Below are 14475 nucleotides of genomic sequence, written 5' to 3' on the forward strand. Positions count from 1 at the left end.
GCTCCTCCCCCCTTCGGGTGGCAAGTTTACCATGGCCCGCAGCCGAGAACAATCTTTCAGTAGCAGCAGCAGGCACTGTAGCAAGCAGCGCCAGCAAAACAGGCACCCGGCCTTGGAAGGCCAGACACGGGCAGGTTGGCGGTGAGTCGTGCATGCAGATCAATGCAAGGCAAACTAATGGCCCCCCCCCGTTGCCCCGCAAGGCGGCGGGCGCAATCCCCCCTGGCCACGCAACATCAGATCAAAGGTACTCTGTGACTGCACCTGCGCACGAGCAAGCCTCTTGTCTGCCTCAGCCTACCCTCCAACGGCGAAACTTCGTCCAAATGCTGGAGATATAATCCCAAAAGGGGCCTCCTCAAACGTGAGATATGCTTTGCGGGCACAGACGGCATGCAATGTGAACCCGAGTCAAGGAGAGGAATCTAGGCTCAGCACGTGTGGGCAATCCAGGGGGGCCGTCCCCCGGATTTGCCCAGGATTTGGAAAGGTGGCCAGCCAGAGGAGGGAAAAGGGAGGAGACGGAAAAGCTGATCTGCATCTTATCTAGATAGGCAGGTCCGGCACGAGCGCGGACCGCATCCGTCCCCGTGCTCCGTCGCCGGCGGGGGTGGGCCCTCGGAGGGCCAAGAGACCCACTCGAGGAACCAATCTCTCAAGGCATCGCCATCTTGAGCTGCGGGTACGCAAAGAGGCACTGAAACTTTGCTACTTGTAGAGATCCCAACAATGCCGTTGTTAGGCAGAGACGGTCCAGTATATTATTGGCAAATAGCTCGGCCCGGATGCTTCCACGTGTCGATGTCGATATCCCGGAGCGTTCCGCCGAGGTGGGCTCCGGTGTCAATTACTAGTCCCGAGAATGAACACGAGGATATCATTCGCGAAGATGAATGACATCTTGCTGGCTTCCTGCGACGACCTCGTCTGGAATTCAATCCGCTATGCTGTAATTGACCAGACAACAATATACAATTTCTATTCTCACCCAGGCGTCTAGCCTCCATCCATGCACAATATTGCTACACTGCGTTGCCCATCCAGCTGCCAGCTATCCGCCATTTATCAACGAGATTCCTCCCGCACGAATATAAGTGGCCTCACATAAACAAAGCGTGTGACTCTTTTAGTTTCGAAATCTCTTTTCCTCCTCAGAGTCTCCCCCTCGCCCGCCCTCGGCCTCCGTGCTCTGGCTGTCACTCGCCCCACCAGCCGCCTCACCATCCACGACCACCTCCCCCTTCTCAGCCTCATCAGTCTGATCCTCCTGGTGGTGGTGCTTATTCTTGACGTCCGTGGGTGCGAACCGGGACCTTTCCCTGATCTTCCTGCCGTACTTGTAGAACGCGAATGGGATGATAGCCAGCAGGGTCCCCACGCCGCCGACCAGCGAGCCGCCGCCGCCAACCCCGAGCGCGGTGAACATCTGCCTCGTGAACAACGGCGCGGCCGCGCCTGCTGCGGACCGCAGGACTGTGTTTGCGGCGATTGCCGAGGCCGCAAACATGATATAAGCATCGACCAGGTCTGTCAGGACAAACAGGTCAGTCTCCTTGGTGTGAGATGGGGGATGTTCGTCTGTTGATGGTCACTTACAGTTCAGGAAGGACACGAAAATAAGCAGCATCGAAGCGGAGAGGAACACTCCCGCCAGCGTCGGGACGATCCAGTGTACATAGTTGAAGTTTGCGCTCTGTTAATCCACTTTGTTAGAAACGGTCAAGCACCTTGGAGGAAAGACTGTCGTTGGAAGAGAAGACAGATCCTTGAGTGACGTACCCATGCCAGCCAGAACATGCTCGCGGCGAATCCGGGACCGCCGTACATGGCCAGGCGCAGCCTATCCTCAGGCCCCGGCTTGAAGCCACCCTGGACCTTCTTGCTCTGGCTACGGGAGTCGATCATGACAATGAGAGCTCCGATCGCCGCGCCGACTACGGTGCCGATGAGTGGGAGCTCACCAACGCCTGAGTTCCAACCGCGCATTTGTTGGAAGACGATAGCTGGTGAGTACAGTCAGCAAAGAAGATTTCCAGGCTCAAAGGAGATAGACGGTAGAGGGGACCCCGGGGCTCACGGTAGATCGAGAAGAGCATGTACAGGAGCAGGTACACGACCGACATATATATCGCACACAGGAAGCTGATGGTATCGAAGAAAATGATCCAGGGCCGCGTCAGCGCAATCTTGTATATCTGCACCAGGGACTGGTTCGTAGTCTCGATGGGCGCCTTGACATCCTCGTAGCCCGGTATCTTGGCCGCCCTGATCCGCCTCGCCTTCTTCTGCAGCAGCACAGGCGCGTACGTCTCGGGGACGGTGAAGAGGATTATGTCCGTGAACCCAGCCAGCATCAGCAGGACGTAGAAGCTCCACTTCCACCCGTCGACGCCCTTGGTCAGCTGCAGGAACCCGCCGATGACGGGGCCGAGCGCAGGACCCGCCCACACCATGAGGCTGAACCCGGCCATGGCGTTGGCGCGCTCGATGGGGTTCCACACGTCGGCCAGCACGCCGGGCGCGTTGGACAGCTGCGCGCTCACGAAGGTGCCGGTCAGGAAGCGGCCGACGAGCAGGCTCCCGAAGTTGGGGGCGAAGGCGCACAGGAAGTTGAAGGCGGTGTACGCCAGGAATGTTATATAGAAGATGATCCTCCGACCGTAGAACTCGGACAGCGGCGCAAACACCAGGGGTCCCGCGCAGTAGCCCAGCAGGAACAGCGTCACCGTCAAAGAGGCCGCCTCGGTCGAGACCCCGAACCACTCGGAGATACTCTCGAGGCAGCCCGACGGGCTGGACGAGGCGAAGGTCGCGTTGACGACCAGCAGCACCACGCAGAGGGTGATGTAGGTCCGCCGCGCAAAGGACCAGTTCTGCGGGTTCTCGATATCGCCCTCATCGAAGGCGACGTTGCCATCTTTGTCGAGATTCGGCGGTTGTTCCCCGGAGTGTATGATGTGGTGGTTCCTGTACGGCTTTGCCGTCGGCCGGGAGAGGATTCTCGATATGCTAGTCATGCTCGTCACGCTGGGCGAAACCGAATGCAGGCTGCAGTCGTCGGTTTCGTCGTCGCTGTCAAGTATAACAAAGTACACTGGTGATGGAAAAGCAACGACGGTGTTGTCAACATCTGAAAACCGACAGCAGCATGCACGTCTCCTGCAGCCGGGTCGGGAAAAGCTTGACGGGCAGCCATGGTGAGAATCAAGCCTTGGTGCGGCGGTTTGTACGACCCGGGCCTCACACCCAAACGTCAGATTAGAAATTGTTTATGATGCACACATGGCTCTCTGATTGATTGACGTCAGGATGCTAGCACGTATCCGGACTTAAAGGGCCGCAATCAGCGCGAGCCCACTGGTTTGGAGGGTCAGATCGGCAGTCGGAACCGAGCGGAAACATAGGGGTCTTGGAAGATGCGATCACCATTGTCTAGGCAAGATCGAGTTTTGGGGGCCTGCCGTTTGACCGGTCTATGCAGACTAGTCTTGCGTGTGCGACGGTGTCTATATGCGCATCGCCGTCTACGGATCGCTATCACACTTGCAGACTGCCCTGAAGACTACTTCGACGGTGGGGTGGATTGTAGATTATACAGAGAAAGACACAATAGTTGGCAACCAAAAAGGGCCTCTCAGTTGCGCGATCGAGGTGCTCTTGCGCCAGCGGTGGCTACTTTAAGTATCTGCACTTGGCACAAACAAAAGGTGTGATCGGGGATCAAGCACTGAGTTCTCGTCATTAGTACCCGATTGGATTCCAGATCTTGGACGTCTAGCAAACGAGAGGCCAGATTAAGTTTAACTTTGCGCCTAATTAGTCAATGCATGGTTACCTCGTCACGGCTGTACTCCACGTTTATAGTGGTATTTTCTGGGTAGCCTTCTCTATTGTGTGATTGTACTCTCGTTATCTGGTGATAACATGCAGTAATGGGTCTGGATGATTTCAATTCTGAAATCTACGGGCGTGACAGAAGATAGTTACAGGGAAGTGTGGCCGGAGCTTTACGCTTAACTGCTATGAACTATGGTGAAGAGATCATCCCCCCTCCTTTCCCCGCCCCCCAAGTAGAGAAGCATAGTCCACAGCGCAACTCGCCGGGCGCTTTTCCCTATGACTGTTATGGACTCTGTGACCTAGCGTTCGGGTTTTGCAACTCCCTGCGCTTATCTGTCCAATGCAAAGCACCGCTCAGTGTTGGTTGTGTTGTTCCCCCACCAATTCACCATCGCCGTACCTGTGGTGCCAAGGAAGAGGAAGATAAACAACAAGTTCAGGTTGAATCCAGTGTCCAGCGCAGCGCCACTAATGTACGCCCACTTGTTCCACCATACATGACGATACCTGTAAAGATAGTAATTGAAGACCGTTCCGACAATAATGGTGGTGAAGGGGCCGGTGCTCAGGTTTCCGCGGAAGGTAGCCGCGCTCGCGAAGAAAATCGTCGTGTTCCAGAGGTCGAAGCGGGCGCGAGGGAACCTCTGGTGCAGGAACCATATCAGAGCCGGCGCGACGCCGCCGACCAGGAAACCCCAGAGCACCGGGCTGAAGTACGAAGATGCGAACAGTTTCTTGGGCCCAACGAGCGCGTACATGATACCTTCCGTGTTGTAGCTTGTGAAATCCTGGGCCGTCCACTGGCCGGATGGATCAATAAATTGGAAGACTCACCTTCTGGTCCTCCAACACTGCTCGGGAGTCGTACCACGTGTTTCCCGAGATCTAATAATTGGACCAATTAGCAGGTGCAAGGCAGCGCAGGCGAGTCGGAACACACAATACGGTACGCAAGCTGTCCAAGAGGATGCCTGTTCGAACCTTTTGCCTCTATCATGTCTGCGGAAAGGAGCATTGAAGTCAGTTCACGAATTTGAAGTTTGAGTCACGAGACCACTTACAGCCGTAGACAAGCTCATTGAATATGCCAACTTTCATGGAGTACCCCGAAATTGCATAGACAAGACTCATGGGCAGCATTGCTGATGCACCAAAAGCAATAGCCACGACATATGTCCACGTAGACATCCACACAAAGCCAGTAGCCACAATTATCAGAAGTAATCCCAGAGGAATCACAGCAAGTATCAACCATTCCCTAGAGAATTATCAGTGTCGTAAGTTGCCTACGATAACACCAGACTGCAATCTTACCATTTGGTTACATCAGGATATCTCTGCTGGATACGGCTGCATAAGGTTAGGCCGGTTAGTCCTATCCCATAAAGACACATATGACCTAGGCTGTCTTTTTTTCGACATGGATGCTGACTCACTTCAGGCGATCAGTGCGGAAGGCTGTCAGATCTTTCCTGTTCTTCCACAGTTGCCGAAGCTTTGGGGCAAGAAACAGCACGGCCCATACACATGATGAAATATATGAGGCATACCACTGAAGCGCCGTAATATTAGCAAGTGGACTTCAAATTTCGGAGATAGGTCGAATTACGTACCATGAAAATTCCCCATGTAAATTGCGCTCCCGCATAAGATAAGCCGACCTCTTCATATCTTGTTTCGTTCACCTGTTGGCTGCCGCTCGAGTCTGTGTAGACTTTGAGATTGTTAGCAAATGGAATCATTGGAAGCGATTCTAACACTGAGACGGCGAGAAAGATTGGCTCGCAACGGTTTCAAGAGAGACCCACGCAGAGTTTTGAACGGGTAAGAAGTTCCGTTCTTCGTGAACAGTTTGTTGGACATGATATCATAAGTAGGCGAGCCCCAGATGTTGCCAAAATATGCGATGGGTATCAAAATCCAAGTCTGCAGGACGCACTCGTTAGCTGGTGTATCCTGAAAAAATGGGATACATTGTTGACTCACGGTTATAGCAAAGGCGACAAATATAACGAGTTGGACACTGTTCAGCAGCATGTGTCAGTGAACTTCGTTCCTAGAGACTCTGAAGTAGTCTTGAGAGGTCGTCTGTGTCTCATCCCCTCCAGCCCGGAAATGGGAAGATTTTCAAAATTCGGCAAGGACTTTCTGCAGGTGATGATTATAACTTATATCAAGGGATGGGCGACTGACCTGTACGGATAAGTGATAACAGTAGAAGTTATGTTGGACCAGTTGAGTGTGATATTCAGCAGACCGATGCCTCATTTACCAGATCCGAGGAAATTGATTTTGTGGCTGTTGGGAGCAAACCAGCAGAGCGGTGCCAGAGCTGCCACCATTGGGAATGCAAACTCAGGAAGAAATTGCCAGGCGAAAGTCACCGTCGATACTATGTAGAACATCTGGACCACAAATTGTTAACCTTCACAACTGATCCTAAGCACGCGGAAAACAAGTTCGATGCATTCGGACTGACCTTCATCTTATTCTTGGCTAGAGCAGAGTGCAGCTCCGAAGTACCTTGCATGCTGCGATACAATGTGACCTGCTGCAGGGACGGTGGGAAGATGAACTCTGGGTCATCAATCAGGATTATGCGGACTGTTCTGCTCATCAGCAGGCAATTCAAAGTCCAGATACAGGGCTCTCAAGTACAAACCCATGGCAGCAAACGCGAACCCCAGTAAAGAAGCGCCCTGGTCTTCGAGTCAGCATCATATCGCTCCAGAGCGCGCAATTCTTTCCCGGGAACTCACCCAACCGAAGAACAGAGAGACAGCTGGGTTCATCGTCAGACCATCTAGCGGGTTGAATCATCAGTCTCATAGCCGAAGAAACGCCGGTGGAGTCCATGGTTTGACCCGTGAATGGCAAAGCGGGAAAAACGTGAAGCGTACAGAAAAGGCTCGCATTTGTTGGCAGGTACGCTGGAAGATGTCAGGTCCACTCTTCATGCTCGTCATGGGCCATCGGAGTAGACACTCACTAGCCCATTGTCCTTGGCTGCCCGAATTTGCAGCAATTCCTATGATAGCATGCTCCTTGATGGAGAACGGTCCCGGGTTCAACGTGAACGAGAATCGGCCTAACGGGACCCTATAGTCTGGAAGTACGCGGGCAAGGAGTCGACCGAGAGGCTGCGAGACCAATATCACGAAGAATACGGGGAAGACAGCACTCTTGTCAAAGTCAGCGATCATCCACGCGTTGAAGTGTCGCAGTTCAGTTGCGACCTACTGTTGTTCGGAAACTAAAGAATGTCGGAGTTAGCCAGTGACCAGTGCAGACTCAATAGATAAAAAAAAAAAGAAAACGCATAATTCTTCGTCTTGGGACATTACAAGGCCATTCCTCTTGGTTAGTTCTATAAATGAAAACTTACTATGATAGTTGGGAGACAACACTCCCGATGATACAAAAGACAGAGGCAAGAAGCACCGATCTGAACGTTATAGTAGGCAATGTTGGATCATCCTCGAAGCTGACAACGTTTCGAACGAGATCTGATATGCTGGAGAACTCCTCCGAGTCGAAATCATACTGTGGCTCATCGAGTGAAGCCGTTTGCTCCTTTGGTGCCTTATCGTCTTTTTCATCGGCATCGCTCAATGTTACATTGGATATGGCAGGCGTTTTTTCGTTCGCGGTAGTAGCCATTTTGCTAACAAATGTGAAAGATCTGATCACAACAACACGCCGCAAATGCCGCCGCTTTTTGAGAGCCAAGTCAAGTGGCCTCGGGGAAGCAGCCCACTACAAGTTATACCACAGTCGAAGTCATCCATCAACTGGTGGCAGCAATCCTCCCCGGAAAACCTCCTTGCCTATCTTTCGACCAACGACCCTGGTACGCATACTCTGACATCCCATTTCTTATCCGGCAACATGCAATAGTGGACCAAAATGAGATCTATGCAGGCCATGCGATATTCGGTATGCTGGTATCATGGTTCGCGCATTTGATAGCGGGGTGATTGGTGCACCAGCTTTGCCAAGGCCTGCTTCCAGACCTGGGGGGAGTGAAGCTAAGAGCACGCAACAACTTGAAGATATCACACACATGAATGTACAGGGACTATTAGTCGGGCCGTGGGGGTCCAGAATGTAACATCACACGGCAATAAGGACCGCTGGGCTTGATCCGACGCGTAACACACTCGTTCAGAGATATGGACAAATCTCGTGCTCCAGTTGGCAGAGCAAGTGAAGTCGTCTTGACTTTAGCGGCATGACTATGCCCGCTTCGAACCCAGAGTTCTTTCGCCATAGAATTCGATCAGGTTGCTCCGGACACGGAGAGGAATTACATGGAAGGAGTGGTAAATTCTATGCAGTTAGGTAGCAGAAGTACACTGGCATTGCACCCCCGACATCGAAATGCATTAAATTACATGAGAATTGAACATGGGAATTGCAATTCCGGTATTCACGGACCGCGCCGCAATTCGTGGACCCACAGGCATCGGGATGGCTGACAACTCCCCAAATTCTCAGGAGAGGGTACCGATGTTCATTCACGAGATAATATCTTTTCATGGACATGTCGCGTTCGTGCAGATCTACTGTCTACGTCGATCAAATGAATACATTTGGCGCCGCGCATTTTGGTTGACAGGCAAGTCGGCATACTCAACATCGTAGCCGTACCTGTGAGCGTGTAATGCAGAGTTATTGTAAAACTGCATATTGTCTCATAGGAACCCTGGCTGAGATGCGATGTCGCGCTCGATATTCTCTCCGTCAATAAACATCAAAGCGTCTGAGATTTAGTGTCACCAGCGTCTTCGCCATGGAAAATGACCGTGCTGGTAAGATGGACGCTGTCTATGGCTCCAGAGTTTCATTAAACTTTTGGCGCCGCATCAGACAGCAGATGCGGCACATGGATTGTGGGGACTTGAAGTCAATTATGATGATACTCTAGAGCTGACCTCGTGGTGTAGTATCTGGTAGTTGTATGATTTTGTATTACTCAACAACCCCGAGAACTTTAAACTAGGCCCTCCCGTACCGCGGATGGAGGAGGGTCAGTAATAACATAATTCTTAGTTACCACTGCTACCTTGACTTTGCTCCTCAGTGGTGCAGCGCGTTGAACTGCGGTTCTGGCCTGTACTGACCGCGCAGGTCTGATCAAATACCAAATATAGGCTTGAGCGCGGCAGTGAATTTCTCTTCCACAACTACAATATTGATTTCCCAGCTCTCAAATTGTACCCAACAAAGACACTTTGCTCACCCATATCCTGAAGCCAACATGGCCACTCAGTCCCCATTGAGATTCGCTGTCCACGTTGCAGCCCCCATTCCTTGTGTTGACTTCGTCAATGGGATCGAGGAAGGAAACACCTGGTCTCCGATTTCATGCACTTTAGTGTACTCGGATGCCGAAGCCGTTCTTGTCGACACCCCCACCACCATCGACCAGACAAAGCAGTTGATTGATTGGATTGAGAAGATAGCACCAGGCAGGAAGCTTTCGTACATCTACATCACTCATGGCCACGCCGATCACTTCTTAGGCCTGTCGCAGCTCACTCAGCGCTTTCCCGAGGCGGTTGCGGTGGCTACCAAGGCCACAATCCAACACGTCGAGCAACAGCTGAGTGAGGACTACTTCCCCAACACCTGGGAGACTTTCTTCCCCGGCGGCCAGATCTACACCCATAACCAAGCCGGTAGCCCTGTCAGACAGCAATGAGTTCAAGCTGGAAGGGCGCTGGCTCTTCAAGGCTATTGAGGTCGGGCACTCGGACACATACGACTCGACCGTTCTCTGGGTTCCAGACCTCAGGCTTGCGGTCTGCGGTGATGTCGTCTACGGCGAGGTGCACCAGATGCTCCTTGAGGCGAACACCAAGGTCAAGCGGGAAGAGTGGATCCGTGCAGTGGAGCGCGTCCAGGCCCTGGATCCGGTGTATGTTGTCGCGGGTCACAAGAAGGCAGAGGAGCCAGACGCGGCGTGGCACCTTGTCAACACCAAGAAATATCTCCTCGACTGGGGAGATCTTCTTAGGAAGTCTCCCAAGGACCCGCAAGAGCTGTACGGGGAAATGGTCAAGCTTTATCCGCACAGGTTTTAACCGGATGCCCTTGCTTTGGAGTGCCGGAGGAGCATTTCAGGTACCAGAGCAGTCCAGGATTTAGGAAGCAGCTCTCTATACGTTATCATGAAAGCTATGCTATGTGACGTGAAGCGTTCTTTGGATCTTGTCCAGCTCTGAATTCTCGTAGCGTGATTAGTGACTGCTTTCACCCTCTAGTGTATTCAGTCCAACAGGTTCTGGACGAGAAGGCAAAGGATGGTGAGCTGATCGCCACAGCACCTTAAACCACGTAAGAGTTTACACACCCAACACCCACACCCAACACCTACACCTAACATCCATACCCAACACCCACCTACACACCCAATACCTACACACCCAATACGTACACACCTAACTTACACGCCTAGTTCGACTTGGGCGCGTGGGTATTGGATGTGGGTGGGCGAATTAGGCCTGCGTGATGTTCTGGTGTACCCTCCGTTTTTGCAGGTGCGAATCTACGATCTCCATAAAAAAGGCTGGGATGTGACCGACGAAGGATGCAGAGCATCTTGGGTACTCGGGCTGAAGGTGAGAACTACTCAGGTGTGTCATGGCATGGCTCATCCATGGCGTATGCTTCAACATCATTCAGCAGGCTGCCTCAGTAGTCGGAAGGCCTCTCGTGTCCATATTCCTTCAGAGCCCAGATTCGCTCTTCCTCGAATGGCCCTTCAAGCCTGTTAGAATAGATCGGAAGTCTTAAAAGGAACTAAGATGGAGAGAAACTTGCCTCGCATGCTGGATAATCAGATGCTGGGTAGATGGAGATGTATGAAGCAGGTAAATGAGCTTTTCTAGCTCCGGTGACTGAGGGACGGTGCTGCAACCACAATTATGATTGACATGGATCCTGAGGGTGTCCAAGTTCGTGACATGAACACTTGCATAAGTGACATGGGCATTTGCATGAATGCACTGGTTCAACTGCTTTTTCTTCTGTGTATTTGGTGTCGAGTGTTGTCGTTCGCGCTGGCTCATATGGAGGTGCCAACATTGGGATAATTCCCTTGCACATTGCCACACACATTCCGATACAATTCATGATGAGGATCACCGAAATGCATATGACAAAGAAGTTGGCATAGAGCATCAAAACCTCTCCAGGTCCTGAAATTTCTTGAGGCGTCATGATAAGGTGAGGAGCAGGGTTAAAAGTATTCAAAGTGTGATGGGTGCAGGTGGGTTGTTGGACAGAGCCAAGTGTTGGGTAGGGTTTGGCTTGAAAGTCCAAGGGCTTTTAAATGCCAAATTGCTCAATTGTTTATGACTGGAAGCACTTGTAAAGAGGATATCAAACTATAGCATGATACTAATGAGAATTTAGTACAAATTTTGGGAATGCTAGCGGCGAGCTACCATCTGGTGTCCACAACTTGCTGTGTGCATCCCTCACCGCCCAACTAGGGACCGAGCTCATAGAAAACCACGGGGCCAGCCATGATACTGTGTCCCAATGCCAGCGGGGCTTACAACTTGGACTCGGGTGATGGAACTGGCTTGTTGTGCTTGAACCACATTCTTTCCATCTCTGAGCCAGTGGGAGGAGGCACAATGCCGTCGATCTTCCAAAACTTCCGAGAGCCTTCCATCACACAATACTCCCAGCCCATGCCCTTCTTAGTCATCCTTGGAGTCAGGATCTTATCTACCGCTCGGAGAAACGCCTGTTGGCGTTCCTCTGGGAATTCGCCCACGTTCTGGGCTACGTGATAGATGGAGATCATGGTAAACTTGGGATGAGGGTGGCCTCCGTACCACAGATCGTCAGCCGCGAGGGGGATAAACTGCACGTTGACGTAGAAAGCAGGCAGCCCGCTGTCAGCGTAGAGCTTGGTGATTGCCTCGGCCAAGTCCTTCTTCTCTTCAGCAGTGAAGGCGCCGGCGGAGTGACCGAAAGTCCAGAGAGGCATAGTGGCGGTGGTGGTCGAGATGTGTGTTCTGATCTTTTGACTGACGGTGAATTAAGCACGAGTATATTGAGGCCAATTTTTTGTCAAGACAGAAGACGCTCGAGTTCACCGGCTACATATTTGGAGAAATGATGTCCATCTATAAATCATGGCAGCCAGGCGGGTTGACGTGTATGCGTAGCAGATTCAAGGGCAAGAACACACCAAGAAGCAAGCAAGACGTATCATCTCCGCCGGCAATTGCATTTTGCTTCGTCTTAATTCCCCGAATTGTCGGATCATGCCGCTTTGCAGCTTGAAACTTAGTCCATTGGAAGCGGGGATTTCTGTGTATGATTAGTTGTGAATGTGACCGAGGCTCCGGTTGTATTAGTGATCAAACAAGACTCGGCATCGCTGGAGGTACAGCCCAACCGTTGATAGACTCTGTCAATCAAGACCAGAGGAGAAAGTTTTTCCAGGGTAGGAGAAAGAAAAGGCTTCTTTCGCAAGAGAGATGAGGATGCCAAAATTTAACGGAATGAGTTCGCCCATTGGATCGACTACGGATTGGATATCATAGTATACGTAACTGTGTCGGGCATCATGAATATCCCATGGGGATCAATCAAAACCTCCTTGGTATCAAACACGAGACGTTGAATCATCAAATACTACACTTTGGTGTTTGGTTTGTGGCCTTGGAGTCGGCATTCATGAGTGGTGTTCCCTCCGTTCCGGGCCAGCAGACAGAGGCGTTGACCAGCGGGTTTAGTTTGTCCTCGAGAGCCCGTGACCAACGCCGCTGCACGCATGATGGAACTTATCCTTGTTTTTACTGGGCCGAGGGCGAGCCACCTTCTCTGTTGACATGTGAGATGGCTGTGATAGGCACGGTGCTGTATGAGGATGGAGTTTCGTCGTGACGAGACAGATCACGCAAATAACATCCCGCAGACTTGACACGAACAAGTGAAGCGGACGGCGCTCGGGTGTTGCTCTCAAGCTGACCACTGAAGCTGTGTGAAGTTGATAGGTCCGATGCGTAGGTGTCAGCATTGTGTGCATTGCAGAACCCATTCCGGGTGACAGGTGCAACCGTTGCTATTCCCGTGAGCAAGTACATGGATGGTCGTCTGCCACAGAAGCTGGGGCGGCAGGGCGGCCTGCATGGACAAGGGACCCCAGCCTGAGCCGCCGTCACTCCAACCCCCACCAACGTCACCTCTCAAAGAGCTTTGGCAATCTGCAACCAACTTCTAAATAATTAGCAGGCAACCAGCGGCGACATCGCATCCAACCTCTGAACATCGGAATATGCCACAGCCCTCTACCCCAGCCGTGGACGAGTTATCAAAAGGCTTCTCGAATTTGTCTGCAAACACACAAAGCCCGACAGCATCTGCGCCATTCTCGTCAACCTTCCAGTCGACCTTCCAATCTCCGGGCTTCACCTCGACCTTCTCCAATAACTTCTCGATCAACCTTGGGCCGCCCAAGTTCTCATCCATCAACCTGCCGGCCACAGGCGTCAACGTACCGCATGTCAGCTCAAAACTACGGCCCGCTGCGGTGAACATGGACGCCGCCAGTGGCACCCCACCGACAGAACCCGCGCAGGGCCAAGACGCCGCCGACGAACACTTGCGCGAAAGGCGCACCAAGTTCCGGTTCAAGTCGAAGCGGGCCCCAAGATCAGCCTCGCCAGACCGCGAGACCCGGCCCCACCGCCGCCACCGCTCTTCCCGGCGCGACCACGACGGCGAGGATGACGAGCAACCCCGCAGCCGGGCAGGGAGCCGCCACCGCTCCGAGCGGAGCCACAGGCGGCCGCGGCACAGGAGGCCGCGCCGCGGCGACGAGGATGCAGCGCCGGCGCAGGGCTTCGCGGACGAGGGCGGCCCCGCGCTCGACCCAGACGCCGCGTTCCGCGAGTCCCTGTTCGACGCCATGGCCGACGACGAGGGCGCGGCGTACTGGGAGGGCATCTACGGCCAGCCGATCCACATCTACCCGCAGGAGGTGCCGAACCGGGAGACGGGCGAGCTGGAGCGCATGACGGACGAGGAGTACGCGGCGTACGTGCGGCAGAAGATGTGGGAGAAGACCCACGCGGGGCTCATGGAGGAGAAGGCTAAGCGGGCGAAGAGGCGCGAAGAAAGGGCCAGGCGGGACAGGGAGGCCGAGGAGAGAATGGAGGAGGAGAGGAGGATCCAGCGGGAGGTGGAGAGGAGCCTGAAGCGCGGGGACGAGAGGAGGAGGAAGAGGGAGTGGGCGGAGCGATTCCGCGACTACGGCACCGGGTGGGAGAGCTGGGATGGTGGCGCGGACAAGATCTCTTGGCCGACGAAGAGCGGGAGGCGCAAAGATGTTGATGAGGAGGAGGTCCGGGCCTTCTTCGTGAGGGGCTTGGACCTGGAGACCCTAGGCGAAAAGGAATTTGCGGCGAAGTTGAAGGAGCAGCGAGTGCGGTGGCATCCCGACAAGGTTCAGCAGAAACTTGGAGGTAGGGAAAAGGCAGACGAGCGCGTCATGAAGGACGTCACCATGGTCTTCCAAGTCATCGACACCTTGTATGATGACATACGGCCCAAGTCCAAGTAGAAGTCTTGGCCATTGCATAATACGATACCCCCTTGAGTATGAACACC

The 14475-nt window shown here is 53.0% G+C and overlaps 4 protein-coding genes across 4 annotated transcripts; 2 read left to right on the forward strand and 2 right to left on the reverse strand.

Annotated features, from left to right (window-relative positions):
- Positions 1–1126: 1126 nt before the first annotated feature.
- Positions 1127–7500, reverse strand: INS49_006669 (uncharacterized protein; the record flags this gene model as incomplete). The annotated part of the gene is made up of 20 exons (XM_043167439.1): positions 1127–1527; positions 1597–1693; positions 1780–2003; positions 2078–3130; positions 4241–4603; positions 4675–4691; positions 5093–5098; positions 5155–5190; positions 5277–5298; positions 5526–5545; positions 5630–5766; positions 5827–5863; positions 6154–6245; positions 6320–6444; positions 6503–6539; positions 6600–6643; positions 6741–6770; positions 6830–7022; positions 7081–7093; positions 7226–7500. The coding sequence occupies 20 exons, from the start codon at positions 7498–7500 to the stop codon at positions 1127–1129; spliced, it is 3222 nt and encodes a 1073-aa protein (XP_043028583.1).
- A 1600-nt stretch (positions 7501–9100) lies between these two features.
- On the forward strand, positions 9101–9926 carry INS49_006670 (uncharacterized protein; the record flags this gene model as incomplete). The annotated part of the gene is made up of 2 exons (XM_043167440.1): positions 9101–9529; positions 9576–9926. 2 exons carry the CDS (start codon positions 9101–9103, stop codon positions 9924–9926), a joined length of 780 nt encoding a protein of 259 aa, XP_043028584.1.
- A 1475-nt stretch (positions 9927–11401) lies between these two features.
- Positions 11402–11845, reverse strand: INS49_006671 (uncharacterized protein; the record flags this gene model as incomplete). Its single annotated transcript, XM_043167441.1, has 1 exon — positions 11402–11845. One exon carries the CDS (start codon positions 11843–11845, stop codon positions 11402–11404), a length of 444 nt encoding a protein of 147 aa, XP_043028585.1.
- A 1296-nt stretch (positions 11846–13141) lies between these two features.
- Positions 13142–14428, forward strand: INS49_006672 (uncharacterized protein; the record flags this gene model as incomplete). The annotated part of the gene is made up of 1 exon (XM_043167442.1): positions 13142–14428. One exon carries the CDS (start codon positions 13142–13144, stop codon positions 14426–14428), a length of 1287 nt encoding a protein of 428 aa, XP_043028586.1.
- Between the last annotated feature and the right edge of the window lie 47 nt (positions 14429–14475).

This window comes from Diaporthe citri (assembly GCF_014595645.1).
Source record: "Diaporthe citri strain NFHF-8-4 chromosome Unknown scaffold_2, whole genome shotgun sequence".
NCBI classification, from domain to species: domain Eukaryota; kingdom Fungi; phylum Ascomycota; class Sordariomycetes; order Diaporthales; family Diaporthaceae; genus Diaporthe; species Diaporthe citri.